This window comes from Amblyomma americanum, chromosome 10 (assembly GCF_052857255.1).
Source record: "Amblyomma americanum isolate KBUSLIRL-KWMA chromosome 10, ASM5285725v1, whole genome shotgun sequence".
Lineage (NCBI taxonomy): Eukaryota > Metazoa > Arthropoda > Arachnida > Ixodida > Ixodidae > Amblyomma > Amblyomma americanum.
The window spans coordinates 96,488,919-96,513,369 of NC_135506.1; the positions used below are offsets into that span (position 1 = coordinate 96,488,919).

Sequence of the window (24,451 nt, forward strand, 5' to 3'; positions counted from 1 at the left end):
AACCATGCATGTTACAAGCAATGGCACTGAAACGCAAATCTTACGCTTCTATACTCACTCTTTCGTGTGTCAAGAGCACCAAACGTTGTCTACGGCCAACGAAAAACAGGTAGCCGGCAGGTATAAGCCCTGGTAACCATCCTCCCGTTTACTTCCATGAGACACACGCGGTAACACACGACGTACCAGTAGGGTAGCGCCTGTGAACACTCTCTAGGTTAGACTACACGCCACATAAAAACCCTCCAATGTCGAAGAATGGACAGCTGTCGCGGTACCTGAGTTGGTACAGAACCGTACGAAACATTCACAGGTCGTTACTTGTAGGTGTCATGTTATCATTTTTATATTCATATGATGAAGTGAAACTGTGGAAGATGTTATCATTTCTAATATCACGTGCTTGTCATTCTTTTTGTTTTTGCTGTGCATCAGATGGAACTCAGATAAGTTGATTGTGCATTTCATTCTGCCGTATCAATGCTGATAACATAGGTCTATAATCTTTAGATATATTTTAGCTACCCTTTTGTATACTTAAGGGAATGCCTTTATCACAATGTACGCATACCCTTCTAACCCACTTCTCTAAACATCTTTGGTATGATTGATAGTATCTTGATATAAATAAGTAAATATCGCTCCAAACACGAGTACAGAGTCTCTGTATGGGACACGTAAGCACCATTTTCTCTTCCACTAATTAGAAATGGTTCAAAACGTTTTGGTTCTTTACATGCACTTTAAGTATTACTAAGCAGTCGGCACAGTTTAAAGAAGTCTAATCTTAGTCTTCCGATTTTATCTTCTACTCCAATGACTTTGAGGCTTTCCATTTCTCTTAAAAAATTTATCAACCCAAATGTACGCTGTTAAGTTCTCTATCTTCCACGTCTTGTATTCTTCTATTCATGATCGCAGCGGTTGCTCATTGGTTATGGCGCTCGGCTACTGATCTGAAAGACGCGGGTTCAATTCCAGCTGCGGTGGTCCAAGCTCGATATAGGCGAAATTCTAGAGGCCCATGTACTGTGCGATGTCAGTGCATGTTAAAGAATCCCAGGTGGTCGAACTTTCCGGAACCCTTCGCTACGGCATCCCTCCAGCCTGAGTCGCTTTGGGACGTTAAAGCACCCATAAACTTAAACCTAAACCTTCTATTCATGAATTTTACAATGTCGGCATTACAATCTCCTGAACTAACACTGAATTGACTCCTAATAATTTAGGGCACGCAAACTACCGAGTGGAGTCGCCTTTCTGCATTGGAAACATCTGTTCAAAATGACCACGTGTTCAAGAACTTCTAAGTATTCTTGAGAAATAAATTTAGTTTTCAGTATTATTTCTTCGTAAAGTTTTTCCTTCTTGCATCTAACAGTTGAATTGCCTTGATAAAATTTATATTTCGTGCTTGGCCGTTTTTTAATTAGAATAAACAATAGTTCTTAGCTTATTCTTTGTTATTGTACTGAATGTTCCCTGACTGTCTTTATGATTTTTTTTCGTTAAATTCTTTGCTTATCTTTGCAATTACTTAATCTTGGGCGAAAACTTTGCCTTGCGTTGTAAAATGTCCTTGCTTGAATACTTCCTTAAAGTATATGAAAACACAGTGCAATAATTCAAGGGTGACAGCGCAGGTTATAGTTGGTAACTTGTTTTTCATGTGTTTGTATGCTTATGTGTACTCAAATCTCGGAATTTTTTGCAGCTCACGGTAGGTCCGTAACTTGGTCGTAGATGTGAAGTTAATATTTACTATAAACTAACGTGCCGTGGTTAAATGGCAGCTGGAAAGTTCTCGTTAAATTGTAGCGCAACCTCTCTCACTTCCAAAATCAGAGCGCGATCAAATATCTGCCAAGCACATCGACCTGTGTGCACAGCCATTGCTGTGGATGAACGCCCATAATTAATATTATCTGGCCCATTACCAACACCCCCCCCCCCCATCCACCAGAAGCAGCATACAAGGTTGTTCCTCGATGGTGCACGTTCAATCATCCTCACGGAAAAATAACTGCGAAAGCGATGGCAGCAATAAAGTTAATATGTAAATTCTCTAGAAGGGCTTCCCTCAAGATGAAATATGAGCTGCTGTACGTAATCTTCGCTGCCAAGGAAGCAAATCGACTGCGGTCTGGTTGCAACAGGAGGATAGAGACGATGGCATTCTACACCTTCGTTACACTTTGGCACAGTCGATTCAAAAGACAATAAACATTTTTTACATAGGCACAGAGGAGCTCAAACATAATTCAGTCTTCAAAATGATTTACGCGATCAGCTAACTAGTAAGAATTCTTCTGAAGAGTGGAAGTTCGGCTTTCATATGAACTGTGAGGCTGCACGTCTGGGCATAGGTGGACATTTGTTGCCTTATTTTTAATGAGCAGAACGATGTTTATTTCGCGTGATTGATACGCACATTGTAGACAATACTACATTTCACCATACACTTGCAGGCTCTCGTTATAAGGTTTTTTTTTATTAGCACTTAAAGGTGAAACAGTATTATTTGCTCCTCAATATTCGTGATAGGAGCATGTCTGGTCCCCGCATCCTCGCCACCTACTGGCCTGAAATCGAAGCCAGGTCACATTATTCTCAAACAGTATGGAAAATGGTGATAGGGTATAGTTTTATGCTTAGGCCACTTTCTCAAATCACAATAAGCACTTTGCACGCTGGTGTAATTAAAGGCCGTAGGTAGAGAAAATGGTGCCTGAAGAGCTGTTACTGTACCAGAGTAGTCAGCAATTTTGAGTTAAACTCAGCGCTCTTTTCATTACCTAGCGGTACGCGGAAAAAATTCAGCGCTTCTCACAGCGATTAATCATTCTTCATGAAGGCAATTTTGACTTTGTATACTTGTCAGGTAACATTCGCTGTTCTTCGCATTGCCTTTTAACAGCCCCTGACGGAGTGCTGACGCAGTACTGACGCAGATTTCCACCTGCCACGGTGGACAGGCTGTGATGCTTCACAAGGTGTCATGACGTCTCTCGACCAAAGAGGCAACTTAGTGACAGAGAAGCAGGAATTTTTTTTTTGTGACGCAACCTACATAAGTTAACATTCAGAGGCGGCCATATGACAACACCTTATGTTCAAAATTTCACTTGATTCTAATGGCCGTCCTCTAAAATCTCCCAGTATCTAATCCAGGTCTGCGAATGAGGCCTTGAGAATACTTCCGGGGTGCAGAGCTCTACAAGTCGCTGATCATTCAGCGTATAGTTCCGGAGTGGCAGTAGACAAGGAAGTGGCCATTAAAATAACATGGGATCGGTGTAGCAAAATATTATTTATTGAAAACAGCGAGTAACACGAAGTGACAAAAATTAACCGAAAGTAAAGACGCGACAAAACAGAGCCCATTAAAAAAAACTGAGAGATATAACAAATCCGGCCACGCACTGAAGAGAGTGAAATCCTGGTATCAACCTGTGAAGAACAGAAAATCTGTGCTCGTGAATTATTCTTCTCTTCAAATCACTTATTCTGTCGTGGAGTCTTTGCAGTGCTTCTGAATGTACATCTCTTTCAGACTGGTGCGAAGGTCTTTGCCAGCTGAGTTCTGAGGGACACTCTCCAGGAACTCCACACCGCCGTGCAAGTGCTTGTGGGCAGCTAGATTACCTGGAATACAGCAAACACAATGTTAACGCGTGCCAAGAGACGAGAATTTTTAAGGGGACAGGGTAAGCCCTCTCTTTCCCATGCATTTTTTGGGACTATTAAGTACTTCAACAACCAACAGAGATTACGTCATTTTTATTGCCGTTTTTTGCTCTTTGGACTAAACTAGAATTGTAACACTGCGAAAGCAATATCTTGTGAATGTTTTTTTTCTCTCCACTTAAGCCTCTACATTTAAGGCCACTTTTAGCGCTTTTCTGCAAACACAATGTTAACGCGTGCCAAGAGACGAGAATTTTTAAGGGGACAGGGTAAGCCCTCTCTTTCCCATGCATTTTTTGGGACTATTAAGTACTTTCTTCAACAACCAACAGAGATTACGTCATTTTTATTGCCGTTTTTTGCTCTTTGGACTAAACTAGAATTGTAACACTGCGAAAGCAATATCTTGTGAATGTTTTTTTTCTCTCCACTTAAGCCTCTACATTTAAGGCCACTTTTAGCGCTTTTCTGTCTATGGCGGAATTTTGGGTTAGTATGTCCCCAAATGCTCACACAAAGTAGACATCAGCACTTGGCCTTCTGATATGAACCATTTTTAAGATAATGATGCCATCACAACGAAACATCTTGTGATATAAATGAGCTTCAAGTAAAAAATAATTTAATTACCATGCTCTTGGCTATGGAAAAATTTCCTGCTCTATTTTTTCCATAGGCACGATATGCACAGCCTTTATCCAGTTCATCACTGCGTTTTCTGTCAATCGTTTAACAAGCAATTTTAATAGCCGCCATCCTGGAATCGAGAAATCGAAACTATGCCGCCATTTCATCCCCTGACATCATACTCCCATAGTTCCACCTCTATCCACCATATTTTACCGTGATGTCAGCATTGGCACACGGAAGGTGGTTGTTTCTCTAATGCTATTGTACATGGCGCTACAAGTCTCAATGCCAGATGTGCTGTTTTTAGTTGCTGCCACAGATCGCGCTGTGATCTCAGGGTGGCAGCAGACCCCACGAAATCTCAAAACGTGATAAGTAGTTGCTGCCACAGATGACGCTGTGATCTCAGGGTGGTAGCAGACCCCGCGAAATCTTGGAACGTGATGCGCAAGAGCTAATGCTCTTAAAGCGATACTGGAAAAGATGCAGAATAGAATGTTCTATCAGAAAATAAAGAAAAGCAGTATCGATTTTTTTGCGTACCACGTCCCCTTAATGCGTATAGCTCAAAGTACACGTTACCAGTGTAGTGAATATGCAGAGGAAATGTTGAGTGTGCAGGTATATGGATGAAAATGGCATTTATGGCACTTCTGCATAACACACCGCTGGGAGCGACGCTTGTGAGTCGAAAGATGCATACGCGGAATGGGCGTTTTGTGACCAACATGGCAAAAAACGGATTTTGAGTTAAGGAAAAGCGCAGTAACAGTCTCATTTATCAGTGAACTTGAGGAAGATAATCTACATTTATTGATGGAGGCCCGAGGACGCTTGGCAAAAAAAAAGCGGCGGCCAGCTGACGGTCAGCGCTGCGAGGCAGACATGGATGTCAACTAGAAACACTTCCCACTTTATCGTCCAGTGCGGGCTGGCACGTGAGGTGGCGCTACAGACTCCCGAACTGTGCCGTGAGCGAAGAAAGCAAAAATGTGCCAAAAATTCTGACCCACTCAAGTTGCTTAAGAGGACGCTGACGTCAAATTGAAGTAGGCCAGTATAGATAATCAAGATTGACGCACTATAACGACACAGACTGTTCATTTCTGCAGAATGGAGTTCTGAAGCGTTAGAAAACACTGAAAATAAAATACAGTTCTTCTGATTAATGGCCTATTTCGGAAGTAAACTGCTTTCCGCGAAATAATTTTTCCAGGCGGGATCCTTTAGTGGACTGTCCTATGGGATTTTTTCAAGCCTGGCATCTGGGATACATCAAGGCGGTGCCGACTGGATCCTAGAGCCTAGGCTATACCACAATTGACATTCAAATGATAATCACGCAGTCCTTTTTGCTGTATGCGTCACAAGTTTCAACTTAGATACGATGCAATTTTTAAAGGAAGCCCGCAATGCAATAAATGGAGGTCTTAGTGCCGGGAAAACGTCGAGATACCCAGTGCTAAGAAAGAGAACTCAGTGGAGTTCGCAACAGACGGAATCAGATTAGGTTGTGCACGGAGAGGAAATTTCCAGAATCTTAGCTGTAGCAGATTCACTGTACGGGCCAGAATTGTGTAGCTGAGAAGGTTGTGGGGCTGTAGATGGCATCTGCCGCCGCGCCCAGTCCATGTGCGTCCGAGATAGCAGCCTTATAATAAACTTCACAACTCCAACCAAAAATTTTAACTTTAACCCAACGTTTCGAAGCCGACTCGGCTCCTTCATCAGGGGTGACTGAGGGCAGTAGCTAAGCGTCTTTAAGAATGGAGGGGAGGACGGGGAGGAAGGTTTAGGCTGTTAGTCACGCTGGCGCACTGCAGGGAGGTGGTGACCCGACATTTTCTCGTTGAGTTGAAGAGCGATGTCCCTGGGCATATACTGGGGGCAGATTTCCTTTTATGCGGTTGATATCGTTCGGGGTAGTTTTGATATGCCAGGATTCCAGAAGGAGCCTTTTGTGGTAATTTGTTTCGGTTCCGAGGATGCAGGTTTCTTCGAACTTGATTCTATGGTCGGAGTCCTCGGAATGTTCGGCTACTGGATTGCGTTCTCTTGCGAATTTGAGGACGTAGTTTTTATGTTGCCGAATTCTTTCTTTTAAATTTTTATTTTCCGCCGATGTAGCTTGCGTCGCAGTCGGCGTATGGAATTTTGTAGACAATGTCTTGGGCTCTTTCTCTCGGCGGCCTGTTTTTGGGAACAGGTAGGAAAAGCGCAACAGTGTTTGTGGGCTTATGCGCTACCTGAAGACCCGATTTTTTCAGGATTTGGGCGACGGTCTCGCTGACACCTCCGACATAAGTTAAAGTGACGTATTTTGGTGGTGGCGTTGGTCTTTGTGTGTTGATTTGGTGACGAATTTTGTGTTTTTGATGTCGAATGGTTTTTTGAATAAAGTCTTTTGGGTAGCCGTTCATGATGAGTTCTTTGAATATCGTGCGTTGTTCTTTTTTTCTGTCAAGTTCTGTGCTGCAGTGTGTCTCAACTCTTCTGAACAGGGTCTTCACCACTGATGCTTTATGGACTGTCGGGTGGTTTGAAGAGAGGTTGAGACACCGGCCTGAGTGGGTTGGTTTGCGGTATACGAAGAATTGAAGGGTATTGTGGTTTCGGGACACGAGGACGTCCAAAAACGGCAGGGAGTTTTCTTGTTCCACCTCTAGCGTGAACTGAATGTCAGGTTCTACGAAATGTAAACGACGAAGGAAATTTTGAGTCTCAGATCTTTTGATGACGGCGAAGCAGTCGTCGACATACCTGAGGAAAATCTTTGGTTTCGGGTGGAATGAGTTTAGGGCTCGTTGTTCGATGTGTCCCATGGTTAAATTGGCCATGACGACAGAGATGGATGCTCCCATTGGTGTTCCTTTCACTTGTCGGTAAAATTCCCCGTTTGACGAGAAGTATGTGTGTGATATGCACAACTCCAGGAGGCGGCACACGTCATTTACACTCAGCGGGGTTCGTGCGCTTAGTGTGTCGTCGCGTTGTAGGGCTTCTCGGGTAGCGGTCACCGCAAGCTTCACGGGGATGTTTGTGAAAAGGGATAGCACATCGAAAAAGACAAGGCATTCGTCGGCCTCAAGGGTGGCTAGGGACACCAGTTCGATGAAGTGACTGGAATGACGGATATGGGTCGATATTTTTCCTGCGATTGGGGATAGGAGTTTGTGAAGGTATTCTGACAACGAGCGAAGAGGGGAACACCAGAAGTCGACAATCGGGCGTAAAGGGATCCCGTTTTGTGGACTTTGGACAGGCCGTAGAATGCTGGAGGCGATCCGTAGGTGCTCAATAACTGAAGGTAGAGGTTTCGGAAGGTGGGGTGTTCTTGGAATACTTCTTTCAATGTTTTGTTTAGCCATTCTTGAGTAGTGGTTTTGGGGTCCTTCTTCAATTTTTCATACTCTTGACTGCTGATTAAGTTGGATATTTTCTCTTCATAGTCCCGTCTGTCCAGAACGACTGTTGTGTGGCCCTTGTCCGCTGGGAGGATCACTATGTTGGTGTCTGTCTTGAGGTATTTCAGGGCTTGCCTTTCATCCGGTGTGAGGTTTGATTATTTTCTGTGTGCTTGCACTGAATTAAGTACACCTATTGTTTTGAGCCTGACCTCTTCTCGTACACCAGGTTCCAGTTGCCGGATACCGACTTCAAGCGCAGATATGATTGCTGGAAGAGGGCGTCTGTTCACCTGGAGGTTGAATTTGTGTCCGTTGGCTAGGACTGACGTTTCGGCGGTTGTGAGCTTCCTGGAGGAGAAGTTGGTGACCAGGTCAGAATGGTCCGGTGGGGGTTTTTCGGGCCGGCGTTGAAGTGTAGACAACTTCTCTGTTTGCTTTGTGCGGTGTTTGTCGGCTTCTGATGATGCGGTTTCTTTGGCAAATGCCTCGATAGACATCACTAGGTTGGGTATCTTGTGCTCGAGTTGTTGGTGGGCGAAGAAGGCGTCGATTTCTTTCTTCCTAATCACGCTACGGCACTCATGTATTCGTGCCGTCACTAGGTGCTGTTCTGCCTTGTTGATGATGCTTCGTCCTTCCGGTGCGGGGACCAGGCGTCGTAGTCGTAGGCTCTGGGGTACAACCTTGGTTTCCTTGAATTTCTTGGCGAATTCCAGGTGTGTCTTGAACACCGAGATGCCTTGCATGGTCTTGATATACTTCTTGGCAAGCTGCATAGCTTCTAGCCCGAAGTCTGCACGGATAGATTGAAAGCTAAACATTTTGACATATTTGCCTGTCTGGTTGGGTTTGAAGACTTATAATAAACTGCACAACTCCAACCAAAAATTTTAACTTGAACCCAACGTTTCGAAGCCGACTCGGCTCCTTCATCATGGGTGACTTATACCCCTGTCACACAGGCACTCTAAAGGCACTTTGAACTAATGCTCCTTTACGCTCCCAAAGGAGCACTACTTCAAGGGAGTTCGTCCGTGCTACACGGTCGCGGAGCGACCTTAGCAATAAGTTTTTAGCTCCCTCATCGGTGAAAAGCGTTATTAAAATTGCAAACCTCACTGCACATGTAAATACAGAAATGTCATATTGTTTTCGTAAATTAGTTTTATAACCGTATTATGTTACAGCAACAAACAACATGGCCGACATGGCGGCATATTTACCGTGGCTACCGTGACGCTCGTACATCTGGAACGAGAGTATGGCGTGGTGAGACTGCCACAAAACAAATGATCTTATAATTTAAAACACCACTAATCTTATGACGCGACTATATAAAATGAAAATTGAACGTTTCTTTTCTCAATTTATTTATGCTGTTAACTCGCTGGGAGAGAGAGTACGCCCTTGAAGCTTAAAAGGACGAACTCGAGCTGCCTTCTTTCGAAGCTCCTTTGGGCTAGGTGTCCTTTGGCGCAACCGTGTGGCAGCGCGCGTTCGTCCTTAGAGTAATGGAGCATTAGTTCAAAGTACCTTTACAGTATCCGTGTGACAGGGGTTTTAGGGCAGTAGCTAAGCGTCTTTAAGTATGAAGGGGAGGAGAGGGGGGTGGTCAAAGGAACGACAGCTGTGACGCCAAAGGCGTGGAGGAGGAGGAGGGGGGTTTAGGCTGTTAGTCACGCTGGCGCACTGCAGGGTGGTGGTGCCCCGACTTCTTTTCGTTGAGTTGAAGAGCGATGTCCCTGGGCATATACTGGGGGCAGATTTCCTTTTATGCGGTTGATATTGTTCGGGGTGGTTTGGATATGCCAGGATTCCAGAAGGAGCCTTTTGTGGTAATTTGTTTCGGTTCCGAGGATGCAGGTTACTTCGAAGTTGATTCTATGGTCGGAGTCCTCGGAATGTTCGGCTAATGGATTGCGTTCTCTTGCGAATTTGCGGACATTGTTTTTATGTTGCCGAATTCTTTCTTTGAAATTTTTATTTTCCGCCGATGTAGCTTGCGTCGCAGTCGGCGCATGGCATTTTGTAGACAATGCCTTGGGCTCTTTCTCTCGGCGGCCGGTCTCTGGGAACAGGTGGGCGAAGCGCAACAGTGTTTGCGTGCTTGTGCGCAACCTGGAGACCTGGAGACACACTGCAGCACAGAACTTGACAGAAGAAAAGAACAACGCACGATATTCAAAGAACTCATCATGAACGGCTACCCAAAAGACTTTATTAAAAAAAACCATTCGACGTCAAAAACACAACATTCGTCACGAAATCAACGCACACAGACCAACGCCACCCCCAAAATGCGTCACTTTAGCTCATGTCGGAGGTGCCAACGAGACCATCGCTCGAATCCTGAAAAAATCGGGTCTCCAGGTTGCGCACAAGCCCACAAACACTGTTGCGCTTTGCCCACCTTTTCCCAAAGACCGGCCGCCGAGAGAAAGAGCCCAAGGCATTGTCTACAAAATTCCATGCGCCGAAAGGCGACGCAAGCTACATCTGCGAAAGCAAAAATTTCAAAGAAAGAATTCGGCAACATAAAAAGGACGTCCGCAAATTCGCAAGAGAACGCAATCCAGTAGCCGAACATGCCGAACACTCCGACCATTGAATCAACTTCGAAGAAACCTGCATCCTCGGAACCGAAACAAATTACCACAAAAGGCTCCTTCTGGAATCCTGGCATATCCAAACCACCCCGAACAATATCAATCGCACAAAAGGAAACCTGCCCTCAGTATATGCCCAGGGACTTCTCTCTTCAACTCAAAGAAAAAAAGTCGGGTCACCAGCTCCCTTCAGTGCGCCAGCGTGACTAACAGCCTAAACCCCAGTCCCCCTCCTCCGCGCCTTTCGCGTCACATCCGTCGTTCCTTTGACCACCCGTCTTCCTCCACTCCATACTTAAAGACGCTTAGCTACTGCCCTCAGTCACCCCTGATGAAGGAGCCGAGTTGGCTTCGAAACGTTGGATTAAAGTTAAAATTTTTGGTTCGAGTTGTGCATTTTATTATAAGTCTTCAAACCCAACCAGACAGGCGAATCTGTCAAAATGTTTAGTTTTCGAGATAGCAGTCTCAGTGTACACCACCATATTGTTTTTCAAAAAGGAGTGCTATATATCACGCGAATAAGCCGCGTTTCCACGTCCAGCCCTGAGGTCGTGTGACTGGGGATGGTTGAACCGTAGGTAGGGATGGTTTTGGGAATGATTGATGAAGTAGCCAGCACTTTTGTAGAATGTCAAATACTCATAAAATCTATCGGTCGCAGTCAATGTCGATGGTGAAGGTATTCGCAGATGTAACGGGCAAGTGTCATATAGTTTGATGTTTGAGGTATGACATGGGTTGCGAAGGGAAGCTTCAGTTAAATTGTTAACGGCAAATGAGAGCCTGTTGATTTATTTCTGAATAAGCGGCAGGCAGGTTACTATTGTATATGGAGTTTTTCATTAAATGCGAGAGAATCAAATAGCTGGCTCAGTTGTTGTTGTTGAGAAAGTGCAGCATGCCATAAAAAGTAACTAAATTACAGAGCATTAATTTCAATCCCTAGCAATTTAGTGTATGTAGAAACGCTCTCTCAGTATTAAAATTTAAATGCACGCAAAAAAATTCTCTCAATACTCTCGTTATCGGAATGGTTGGCATAGTTTAATATCTACTTCCTGGAATAATGTGGCAGTGTTCTAGTTGTGGCCATATTTATTATTTACTCCTCATTAGTTCTCATTTTATTACGGACTGCAGGAGTAGCGACGCCAAATTTTAATATCGGGTCTTGTGTTTAGAATCATGCGCATCTCATTAGAAAGCGCAGAAAGCCATGCGGATTGCTCTAAATAGTGCTAAATAATTTAAAACGGTACTTTTTTTTCTAATGCATTCTCGATTTAATCTGCCAAAAAACGGCTTATGCCCACAGTACGTGTTCAGGTCACTTGAGGCATACAAAAACTCCAATACAGTCCTGGCTTCTCTCGTTTTACTTCACACACACTGTTACTCAAGCATGCTGAAGGGTTGGAATAATAACAAATAAATAAACGAAGATTACATGGCAGTTTTTTGTATGCCTCATAGGACCTGAAAGCGCCTATACGTCACAACTCTCATTTCCCTTTAGAAACCGAAATTCAAACGATAGGAGAGAAAAAATTAGGTCGCATATTACTCAGCGGCCTTAGGTGAATTCCACGTCGTGACTCATCTCTACCATTGCCCAACACATTATTGAAAAGAAAAAAAATGTCATCCCAAAATGTGCGTCCCTCGTCCAAAGCGAAATTCTAAAGTTCCGTGTACTGCGCGATGTAAGTGCTCGTTAAAAACACCAGGTGGTCGAAATTTCTGGAGCCCTTCACTACGGCGTCTCTCATAGCCTGAGTCGCTTTGGGACGTTAAATCACGCTAAACCAAACCAAACATACGTGTTCATGTCGGAATTCACAGCCGATCTTTTGCGGGTATACTTCACACATGGGAAGCATGCTCTCGAGTGATTGGTCTGCCGCCACGGTGACATCGGCCATCTTGGAAACAATCCTTACCGGCAACGAGGTCCTGCAGCCTCTGGGCCTCCATCTTTTCCTCGGCACTTCCTGGCAGGAGGCGTTTCCGTGGCAAAACGAATGCCCTGGCGGCCTCGCCAAACTGCGGGTGCGGCACTCCAGCGACAACCGCGTGGAGTACTCCTGGGTCGGCGGCCAATAGCTCTTCAAGCTCAGCAGGGGCCACTTGTTGGTCCATGCACTTGATCAGCTCCTTCAAGCGGCCACACACGAAGATGCGCCCGTCGGGGGAGTAGTGGCCCACATCGCCTGCAAAAGAGAGTAGCAGGTACGGCAGGTTTCGAAGCCAGGTCCTGTCATTTCTGTTCACAATGTTGGCACGTTTCCAGCTTCGTCGTTATTAAATACAATACCCATACTGCGTAAGACCCTGTCCAGTAAGTCCTGCTAGCACTCTAAATACCTACAGCACTACGCCAGAACACTGCGCCTTCCTTGCAGCTCTTGTTAACCAGTCATGTTCAATATTATTCTATTTATGGCCTTATAGCAACTGAAATGCAGCAGTTCAAACATAACGCCACTGTAAGCTGCGAGTGGTCTGATATAGAACACAATAATGAAATACTTCGCGAAGGTGAGGCCGTGCTCTCCGTACGCAAATGCCTCCTTTGCTGTTTTTTTTCTGAACTTCCTGATTAGAGTAGCATTACACTTATTAGATCACAATGTTCATAAGGAATGAATTACCTGCCTTTGGTTGACTCCTGTGCTGAAAGGGACTGTAGCTGTTATTGGCTCTTTTAGTCTCTTGTGTGATTGGGTACGCGAAATGAAAGACAAAAAAGATAGAAAGGGAGGCCTCACCGGTGCGAACGAAGTCGTTCTCGTACGTGGCAGCCGTGGCCTTAGGGTTATTTAAGTAGCCTTTGAAACCACCTGGACTCTTCACACAAATTTCACCTAGCTCATATGGTCCCAAAGGTTTTCGGGTTGACTCATCCACCACCTAAGGAAAAAATTACTATTTAAATGTCAGAACAGTCATACACCGTCGATTAAAGAATCTAAGAGGGGTAAATAAAAAAAATATTTCCATTTTTCCGAAGAAAACACATGTCGACAAAATTTTAGGTGCAATCGAAGATGCAGCTCCTGGAATTTTTCGCCATCATGAATTTCTGGCATTGAACAGAAAACTATCACTCGACTTAGCACGGCTATTTACGCAATATTGTGCAGTAGCACTAGATACGGTGGGCACTTAAGGTCCTTACGTGCTAATGGTATTTGACCTAAAGACCTTTAACATAAAGGCCTTCTACCTAAGGGCCTTCACCACGAAGACATTTACCATGAACGCCTTCATTCCAAAGGCCTTTGCATAAATACCTGGGCAAAGGCCAGCCAAGTGTACAGTACACACTTGGCTAGTTCCGGAGGGCAGGTGGTCCGTTTGCCACAAAGCAGGCTGCAGGGATGTACGCCCTAACTATCTTGAGGACGTACGTTCCTGTACCCGGTGCTCTCACGGTAGTGCAACACCAGGTGTGCTATGAGCCTTGACGGCGCTTCTGTCACAGCAGATGGTGTAGCAATGCAGTTTTGCTTCACTCCGCAACGCATCGCAGATCCCGGAAAAGTTTGCTAACGACAATACAAACCTATGCCCGAATAGGAAAATGCGCCTTGTAGTGCTTTTGCGCTGTTTCCCTTCCTTAAAGTGTAAGCATCATGTAGTCCCCTGAAAAGCCCTCTTGGGTTCTAAAAAGCCCATTTTCATGTCAGATGTGCGGCACATTATGTGTTGGTAATGTTTTCAGGAGTGCGCTTTGTGCCTATGAGATCTTTTCATCAAGAAAAGCGTTGACAACCTAGAAAAAGTTGAAAAGATTATTTGCAAGAAAATTAAACAAAGCGACAGTCTAACAGAAATCTTATCTTGGCTTTAATACACTTAGAGCCAGACCTGCAGAAGAGAGGCTAAAACACTTGTCATTTGTACACTGCAAAATTGCTTATTATATCAATTCTGAAATGGTGCGCGTCATAAAGCTCCTTTTATAGTTGTACCGTCACTTAAAATTGCCTCAAATTTATAACATTCGCTATATGCAGCGAGATTATATTGGGAAACTGAAGACCGTCAATAACGAATGCGAAGGCTGCTTTATACTGAATTGATTCGGCATCGTTGGTGTGGGGTCCTCAGGTATAGCTTTTCCCGTTTTGCGTGTTGGCAACCTGTTGGAACTCATTCTGGGCAAACAACATTGCCCCCCCCCCCCCCCCTAGCGGAGGATATATAAGCCGCTTACCTAAAATAAACGCTCTCTTTCGTTTTGTTCGCCGTTACCGGAGGTTGGGCTCCCTGCCCGTTATCTTCTCCTATTTTCGCGCCCTTTTCCTTCTTGCTGCGATACACCATAAAATGGCGACGAGGTAAAACTGTGTACGGCACACGCCTGCCAGCATCGCCCCGAAGCTTAGTCAACCTCGAGGATGCGAGCTCGAACAGCGTCGTCCGCTCCAGCATTCTCCGTCGCTCGCGACTTTGCAACGGCAAGTTAGGCCTCATAGCGCTGCCATTGTCGCCCTGTTTTGTTGACGCCTGCGTTTCGCTCTACGTCGGTAAGCCATGGCTGCCTTGTTCAATAGCAACCCGCCGCCGCCACCGTTTCTCGCTACGCCGGCTCCTGCATCAGTGCCATGGAAACAGTGGAAGCTTGCGTTCCTTAACTACTTAGAGGCAATTGGTGGTTATGACCTCACGCATCGACGCAGAAAAGCTATCCTACTGGTTGAACTGGGCTTGGAGGGGCAGCAAATTTATTAGAGTTTGGTACCACTTATCGCGTTGGAGCTCATCAACGTGAATGTCAAGACCGAGCCCGACACCGATGTTTTAGACGAGGCACTTGCGCTGCTTGACAAGCATTTCGCTACAAGCGTCAACGAACTGATGGAGCGACATTGCTTTCGGAAGCGTCGTCAACTGCCGGTGAGCCCTTCGAAGCGTATGCCGCTGCACTACGTGAGCTCGCCGCAAGCTATGACTTCGGTGACCAAATCGAGAAGGCCGTACGAGATCAGCTACTTCAAGGGGCAACATCGCAACAAATACGTGAGCGTGTATTCTTTGAACGAACAAGCCTTACGCTGAGCCGAGCTGTGGACCTTGGCAAACACATCGAACAGACATGCTATGAACTAAAGGAGCTGTCAGCTGATTCGGTCGTGCAGAGAATAGTTGACAAGCCGGCACGTGGGAGCACTAGTGACTTTTCGGCGTGCTACCGTTGCAGGTCTACCATACGTCGCGCCAGTGCAAGAGAATGCCGAGCAAACAAGGCTAGATGTCGCAACTGCGACAAAGTCGGGCACTTTGCATCTGTATGCCGGTCAAGAGGCAACTATACGTCTGCGGTCAACCGGGAAAGTAAGACCACGTCGGAAGCGACGAATGCAATCTCCTTTCTCAACCTTAGTTTTTAAGGCATGCGCTGGAAAGGTATTTAAATCGGCGTTAATGTGAATATTATTACACTGAGCCTCCTCATCGACACTGGGTCTTCTCTCTCCCTGCTGAGTTTTAAAGATCACTTCTCCGGCTGTCCACTCACGGATGCAAAATTGAGGCTGGTGGACTACTCGAAGCAACGGATTGCGGAGAAGGGTTGCTTTCTGGCAAATGCAGCATGCAAGCAGGTTTGTGTTCCCGTTCTTTTTCACGTCGTGGAACGTGGTACGTCGCTGCTGGGACTTGATGCCATACAGAATCTCCAACTTTGCATTGAAAGGGATACACTGCCCTGTCTATGAACGGAGTCGCAATCTTCGCTGCTGCCAGCCCGCCTGCGTGGTGAGTTTTCAAACCTGTTCTCCGGTGAACTTGGCCTGGCCAAATGTTTCATGCACCAAGTAAATGTTCGTCCTTCGGTGAAGCCTGTAGCTGCCAAGCAACGAAGATTGCCGCTTGCCCTGCGTGAACATGTGTCTGCTGAGTTGCACCGACTGGAACTGTCAGGCATTGTAGAACGAGTGGATGCATCCGAATGGGTGTCTGCTATATTCGTTGTGCACAAACCTAATGGGACTATACGCCTTTGTGTTGCCTACAAGAGGTGAACCAGGCCATCATAGTGTATGGGTTCCCCCTCCCCCACACAGATGAACTGCTGCATCAGCTGGTAGGTGCAACCGGATTTTCGAAACTAGATTTGAAAGCTGCGTACCATCAGCTGGAACTGACAAGTGAGAGCCGTGAGCTCACAACATTTGTAACGCACGAATGCTTATTCAGGTTTAGGAGAGCGTGCTTTGGCCTTGCATCTGCACCTGCAGCTTTTTAGAAGTTGATGTCAGCTATACTTAAGGAGTGCCAAGGGGTACTTTATTACATCGATGACGTCATTGTCTGGGGCAAGACTGCTCGCTAGCATGACGAAAATTTGCGAGAAGTTCTGAGATGGATCTCTAACGCAGGCCTCACATTGAACGAGAAATGTGTTTTTGATGTCGACAAGATATCCTTTTTGGGACATGAAGTCAGCAGTGAGGGCATTGCACCTATGGATTCGAAGGTGGACGCAGTCACTCGGGTGGTGGTGCCAAAAGATGAGTCAGCGTTACGATCGTTCTTGAGACTCGCGGGTTACTATTCTCGTTTCGCGCCACATTATTCGGACGTGGTGGAGCCAATCAGAAAACTCTTGCGCAAAGAGCAAGCATTCGTCTGGGACGAAGCAGCGCAGAATAGCTTTGATGCACTCAGAGCAGCCTTATCGTCATGCAGTGTCATCCACATGTTTGATCCAGAGTTGCCAGTGGTCGTGTCTACTGATGAATCCAACATAGGGCTCGGAGCTGTGCTGCAGCAGCAGGCCGGGAACGAGCAGCGAACTGTAGTCTTCGCATCTCGATCATTGACAGCTGCTGAGCGCAAGCACTCCGCGGGAGAAAAAGAGGCTCTCGCATGTCTCTTTGCCTGTGAACATTGGCATGTTTACTTGTGGGGCCGACGGTTTCTTCTCCTAACTGATCATCAGGCGTTGGTGACACTGCTGTCTTCAAGAGGTTCTGGTAGGAGGCCGCTACGGATTGAAAGATGGTCTGCCAGACTTCTGTACTACAACTTTGACATCGATACCACAAGGGAAGTGATAATTAATGTAGTTGCTGATGCCTTGTCGAGGTTAGCAGACACCTCTGCAGCTGAGCCGGAGTTGGACGAAGAAGTGGTGTCTGCGGTACTGTCTTGTTCCACCAAAGAACAACTCCAAACAGCTACTGCGGAGGATGGTAACGTACAGACTGTGTCTGAATATATTGCATCAGGATGGCCTGCCAAAAAGCTGTTAGGCACAGAGCTAATGCCCTACTATGACGTGAAGGAGGAGTTCTCGGTAATAGACAACATTGTCTTTAGAGAGGAGAGGATTGTTGTGCCCGCAAACTTGACATCCGTGTTAGTGTTGTTCGCACATGACACGCACCCCGGCAAAACGAGAACGAAGCAAAGGTGAAATTCTGGTGACCAAGAATATACAAGAAGGTGGAGCATGCAGTGAAAAGCTGCCATGTTTGCCAAGCCGCTGACAAGTCTGCAAAACCGGTTAATGCACCCCTGCTGCCTGTTGCGCTTCCGGTGCTGCCACGGCAAAAGGTGGCTATGGACATAGTAGGTCCCTTGAACGTGCAGCAGGCCAGCCCGAATTTCATAATAACTCTCATAGATTATCATTCCAAGTGGCCAGGAGCTTACTTCACCAATACAGTGACGTCTGAAGTCGTCATTGACTTTCTGTGTCGTGTCTTCAGTCGTGAGGGCTACCGGGAAGAACTTGTTTCGGACAATGGACCCCAGTTTAAGTCACAAGTGTTAGAAAATTTCCTGAAGGAGAGGGGCATCAAACATTTTGTCTCCTCGGTGTATTACCCCCAAGCTAATGGCTTAGTAAACAGCTTTAATAGAAGCCTCAAGAACTTCATTCAACTTTCTGCCTTGGAATTCCAATGCATCCAATCAACTATAGTGGAGCATTTGGCCATGTACTGGGCAACCAAGCACGCTACTACAGGAGTCTCGCCAGCTGTGTTACTTCATCGCCGCCAGCCCAGATCCCGCCTCGACATTGTGGGCATACCTTCGAGGAAGTTCTTCCAACAGCCTGTCTTGGCTATGCGCCGGCTGTGTGTCCGTGTTCGGGAAAAGCAGACTTCGATGAAGACTTATACTGACGAAAGGAGAGCTGCAAAGGTTCCGATGTTCCGGGTGGGAAGTTATGTGCGAGTCCGTAACTCAGCGCGTACGGGAAAGACAGTGCTATCCTAATAAAAGCCCTTACGAATAAGAAAATAGCTGGGTCCGAGTTCTTTCCGACTGGAGGATTGTCGGACATGGAATGCATCCAAGCTGGTGCCTGTTCCAGAGGAGTGTCTGACCGAGAGGAACCAGCAGTCGTGCCAGCTGCCTACGGCGGAAGCGCTGACCCAGGTGCTGTGGAAAACTCGACACTGCCTCTGCAAGCTGCAACACCGCCTTCGAGGTCACCGCGTGATACTTCAGGCCCTTTTCAACCCCCTGCAAACGACATTTCTTCAGTAGTGAGATCAAGAGTACCGTCGACTAGAGACAGACGGGTACCGTCCGTTTCCGGGACTTCTACTTGTGACTTGTAGCTTTTTTTTGCGAAGGGGATGATGTGATGTCCTCAGGTAGAGCTTTTTCTGTGTTGCGTGTTGGCAACTTGCTCAAACTCATTATGTGCAAACAACATTGTCTGCCCCCATGGAGGAGGGTATATCAGCCGCTGACCTAAAATAAACGCTGTCTTTGGTTTTGTTCGCCGTTAAGGGAGGTTGGGCTCCCTGCCCGGTGTCTTCTCTTATTTTCGCGCCTTTTTCCTTCGGGCTCCGATACAACAGTTGGCTACAGAATCAAGCATTAAAATACGCTTTTCAAAGCACGTTTAGTTGGATTTCCCGGGTTGCGCATGGCTAAAATGCTTTATATGCATTTCTATTTCAGGAAATACGGAACCAGTTCATTTGGTTTATGAGGGTTTGAAGTACCAAAGCGTCTCAGGCTATGAGAGACGCCGTAGCACACTGGCCTTTAGAATTTTGCCTTCATCGAAATTCGACCGCCGCGGCCAGGATCAAACCCGCGTCTTTCGGGCCAGCAGCCGAGTGCCATAACCACTCAGCCACCCCAGTTTATTTACTTTTGATGAAACTAACGTTATCACGGCGAGGACGCTACATGAGGCGAAGGCATTTTGTTAATTAGCAACGAAAAGAAGGAACCTTTGTGAGCTTTCGAATGCTTACCTCTGACGCTCGGCATTTCTAACCACATGTTCGATGCAGAACATTTAAAACGATACTAGTCATTATTACTCACGATGTTCTATTTCCCAATACAATCTCGCGCTATGACACAAAAGCGAATGAAAGGTGATTGCTGAATTTTTTTTTGAATAAGCACCAATTATTTTTACTCTATCTGTGCATAATGACTGCATTCCAGTTCCATATACCTCCACGGAGTGCTGCTGCGAATCCATGAATGATTTAAAATTAAAATGTAGAGAACACAATCATCGGATGTACCCACATTATACAAAAAACTCATTTTTAATTCTACTCAGACTTTAAGCTCAAGTGAGCTCAAGCTCGCATTTTATAACGCGAAAACTACCTGGTAATGTAGTGGGCTTAAGAGTCCAATTAAATTTTCTATTGTTTATAGAATGATAAGCAAGCGCAAAACACTCTGCAAACATATTATCTTCCTTTTTTGTGTTGTTTTTATTGTAGCTTAACGTGCTTTCATTTCATGTGCCTGGCTGTTATAGTTGTTGAAGAGAAGTTTTTCTGGTATAGATAGCTTTTGATTGTGCTCACTCCAGCTTGGAGTCTTGCGAATGTGTGCTATTTTTCAGTGAAATGAAATGAAATTAGAAAATCACTAGGAGGTGGTTGGGGTCAATAGCAGTAACTAATGCTCCAACATTCAAAAATAATAAATTTAAAGAAAATATGAGCGCTTAAGTAGTAAATTTTTCTTAAGTTTGTGTACGTTGTTTCTCTCGACCTCTGATGATGTTCATTCGGCAGCTAAATACGATTTCATTCCTGATAACATCAAACACAATAATCTGACTACCAGTGGATTCAAACTCGCTCGCCTACTGAACCAAAGTACGCGGGTTCGAACTCGACCGCTGCTTCGCGATGCGCTTCCACACTTCAGAAAGCAAAGCCACAATGAAGAAAAACTGTAGACGGAAAAAAAAAATTGCATTTTCTCCACTATTTCGGTTGTTGGCGTTCTGTATTTCACGCACAGTATTAAAAGGAAAGCAGGAAATTAAATATTGCTAGGTAGAATCTTACTGACTCAAAAAGAAAACTTACCTTAATTTCAACAAAAGGCGCAGGAGTTCCAACGCTCTTGAAGTCATCCATGCGTGGAATTGAATATGCAATGCAGCCACTGAGCTCTGTCATACCGTATACTGTAATATGGAAGAGAAGTATTGCAAAAGTAATTAGCAGGTATATTGACGTGCGTCCAGTATTAATAAGATAATTGTAAAGACAAAAATAAAGATAGTTGTGGCTCATCCAGGCGGTTTTCTGTGATTTTGCATCATTTAGGTGTTTTACGATGGCGTCAGCAACTGTAATACACGAAGCCAGTTAGTTACTCGAGTTCACGGCTTACGATATATTGAAGCTAATTGATGCTTTAGGTAAAAGATTAGTGCTTTATGGGTAGGGCCTGTAGAAGCAGGTTATTAAATGCCTTACAAGATAAATACAGTGTTCATTACGGCTTCTTCTCTTTAAGAAAATGAATCGAGCTTGTGCGTACTGGACATGGCTGAGAATCCCTTAATTCTCAGGCTTTCTTGCTGCTTATGTAAACTTTTTTACTATTGATGGTGAGTTGGTCATTTATTCCAGATAAAAAAAAACTACAAATAAATTTAAATTTTCACAAAGTGCCACAGAAACAATTTTTATTCAGAACAATGACTCGATGGCGCTTCCCTCATTGTCCCTTAAGCTGATTTTACATACTGGTTAATAGCCGTTGTACACAACAGCGTGCAAAGTGAACTCGTAACGCGCTGCAGCTAGAACTGATTTAAGATTAGTTTGAGATTTATTCAGCATCCTTTATGTGTGAAATCGTATGGTGTTTCTCGTATCTATCAAACGCAGCAGGAAATTTTAGAGCGATAGCTCTCCTTTATGCACCGACCCCGCTCAACAAGCGACCTTCAGCCTAGAGAAGGTCTAAATGTACCTAGATGAAAAAAGAGGCAGAACTAAACATCAGTCCACGACCTGGAGTCGAACACGTGGTGGCGCGAACAAATCAGCGTCACAGGACGCTGCGCGAAACCAGTAGGGTAACGCCACAGCCGAACACGCCTCGCGTTTAATCGCACCACAACCTAGCTCTGTGCATTGTAGAGCGTCGTCTTCATCAACTTCCATCTACTCCGTCCGATGGCACTGCCCGCTGATCGTCATTTTCTACGCAGCAAAACTCCATGCTTTCGCGCTGATCTACCAGTTGTGTTAAATTTCTCATCCTTGTCTTTGTGTGCGCAGTACACTTTGTTGAAAAAAATTGCACTCAACCACGAAATTTTATTTTGCCCGATTTGCACCACAATCGATGTCCTAGCCACAATTGAGCGTGCCTGACACAATGGCGACCTCCAAATTTGGCCCGGGACATTGCAGAAATTGGACCCGAATCATCCCCAAAATTTGACCTCGGCCGATTTGTACTAAAGTCGGAGTCCAACCATATTTGACTTAGCCCAATATGATGATGACATTCAGATTTCGCCCGGGCAGTTGCCAAAACGCTATCACTCGACCTTTGGGTATAACCGCGATGAAACACTGCCTGACGTTTTATAAAACAGTTACCATAGAAAAACTCAGCTCGGCAATATCATGAAGGTGATTTTTCACCTGCAATATCATATTTTCTCTTATTTGAAGCCTGGCGTATTCTTTTTCAACCATAAGTGACTGAACGAACCTCCGAGGGTTTTTTCAAAAATCCTGACTTTTAGCTGTTGGGATTACTAATTGTTGTGGAAATTAGTTCAAAATTAGCTACATGGGAGTCAAGCAAAATTTTGAGGTTTTTTTCTTTGGCAAACTTACAGAGTGGCTTTCTTGCGGTGGATGTATATTTAACGGGAAGAATGTCGGCTTGTAATTTAAATAGCCGACGGAGATAGAAAGGACTAAGCACCTCGCAGATATTTAGGTGCATGTTTTGCTCTCAATCCCTTAATTTCTAAGAAACACTTCTAACTGGTGCAGAAAGGGGTGCACAACCCCGTATGGAGGTCGAAGTTTCTAATATTGAGCCACAGAGATGTTAACAGAATATTTTAATATCTTGCATATTTCAGCGGCCTCGGCTACAACTGATCGTCGTTGAACCGCAGCAGCCATATTATTACAGTTTGTAAAAGTTGAGGTGTGCGCAGCATACAGGAGCAGATTATTAGGCTCGTCGGAGCAATAAATTTATTTCCAGCCACGGACCAAGTGCGGTTTGCAGACTGCAAGTACATGATCGCGCTTTTTCAGTTTCAAAGAAAAAATCTGCTTGCTAAGAGTAACAAATACTGTGAATCCAACGGGACTGCTTTTAACTAAGACTTAATTGATACCGCTGACTAGGCGTCAGTGCTACGCAGAACATGGTCCGATACGTATGGCGCCAGCACCGCGCCGAGTAATCGTGCAGCTGAGGTGGCATTTTCGGAGATGCATGTGAAAATGTAAGACGACGTGCTAGGTTCAAAATTAGTTTTTTTTTTTAAATCTCTTTGCTTGAATTCGATTACACAGATTTCAAAGATACCTTGTATAACTCCCTTCAAGCCGAGCTTTAGAGTGATGCCCCGCAGCAGCGATGAACTTGCAGTTGTGCCTGCTATGAGAAGTTTTTTTATGCTGCTCATGTCAACCTTATCCAAAAGGGGATGCTCCACAAGTTTCGCCACGAACGTCGGAAAAAGCAGAATCGAAGTCGGCTGCGGAAAGAAACAAACAAAATGTGGCTTCTGACAGACTCTTGCATACTGCTTTTCCAATGCTTCGATCTGGCCCACTAAACTTTTAAGCTTCACATTAGGATGTAGTGTGGCATAGGATAGATATCAATGTACAGTTAGCACATGATGTCTAACATAAGTGTAAAAATATTGTAGCCACATTCACAATGAATAAGATAGTGTTTTTCATGGTCCATTTTCGCAACAATTGCGTTTCCCATTTGCAGAATGCTAATGTCCTCAGAAACAACTTTTCTTTTTTTTTTGCGCAGGGCGAATTTATTCTTCCTGGTATCAAAAACAACCTTGTAGCTTTCTGCAATTTCCTCGCAAATTTATATAGGGGAATTTATTTTTAAAAACAGACATGGTTGAACAGTGATTCTTTCGCCGTGCGAGCTGTATCACATTGAACGCTACAGAAGTCGTGGTAGGCAGGAAGGTAGTATTTGAGCAATGGGTTTTACAGCATAGCTATGGTATGTACTAATGGGGACGAAAGTTTCCGGGACGCGAGTTCTAGGAATCAAGTGTATTGTTGTTCCACCTCGCTACCCAATCGCCTGTTATTGTATAAAGACAATAAAGGCTAAAGGCTCTTTCCTCTCTTCACAATATCAGGCGACTGGGTAGCGAAGTGCAACTGTACTAGACGTTTTTTCTAGAACTCGCGCCCCAGAAACTTTTGCTCCAAGTACGACATCTCACGACATCCCATGCTTGCCACCGTTCTGTGTTCATGTCACACCCTCTACCGCGCTTCGCACAGCCTTCTTTTTCTTCATGCTGGGTTTGTACTGGGGGCAGAGTGGAGGGGGGGGAGGGGGAGGTTCGCAACGCTACCCATCATATATCCAGCCTATTGCTTCGTGCCGTATTTGCTGTAGTCGTGTACAATGCGTGGTGGAAGTTCTTTAAATGCGAGCGGTAAATCAGAGTTAACAGATATGAGGAAAAAAGGTACACAACAATTGCATAAACGCGTTAGGCACGCCTAAAAATCACAAATAAATATAAGTAAAACGTGGCACGTAATTACTGACATAGTAAAAAAGTAACTGCATAAAGTTAAATGTAATCCTTTGTATTTAAAATAGGCGAAGTCTTGGAAG

The 24,451-nt window shown here is 45.0% G+C and overlaps 1 protein-coding gene across 1 annotated transcript in view; it reads right to left on the reverse strand.

The window, feature by feature from the left end:
• Nucleotides 1-3,305: 3,305 nt before the first annotated feature.
• Nucleotides 3,306-24,451, reverse strand: part of LOC144108572 (uncharacterized) — a 55,523-nt gene continuing 34,377 nt past the window's right edge. The window contains exons 6-10 of the mRNA XM_077641774.1: nt 23,147-23,318; nt 20,656-20,756; nt 13,102-13,243; nt 12,274-12,543; nt 3,306-3,645 (exon numbers count right to left, since the gene is read on the reverse strand). Coding sequence (XP_077497900.1) covers nt 3,503-3,645; nt 12,274-12,543; nt 13,102-13,243; nt 20,656-20,756; nt 23,147-23,318 — 828 coding nt within the window. The 3' untranslated portion in view covers nt 3,306-3,502. The remainder of the gene's footprint in view (nt 3,646-12,273; nt 12,544-13,101; nt 13,244-20,655; nt 20,757-23,146; nt 23,319-24,451) is intronic.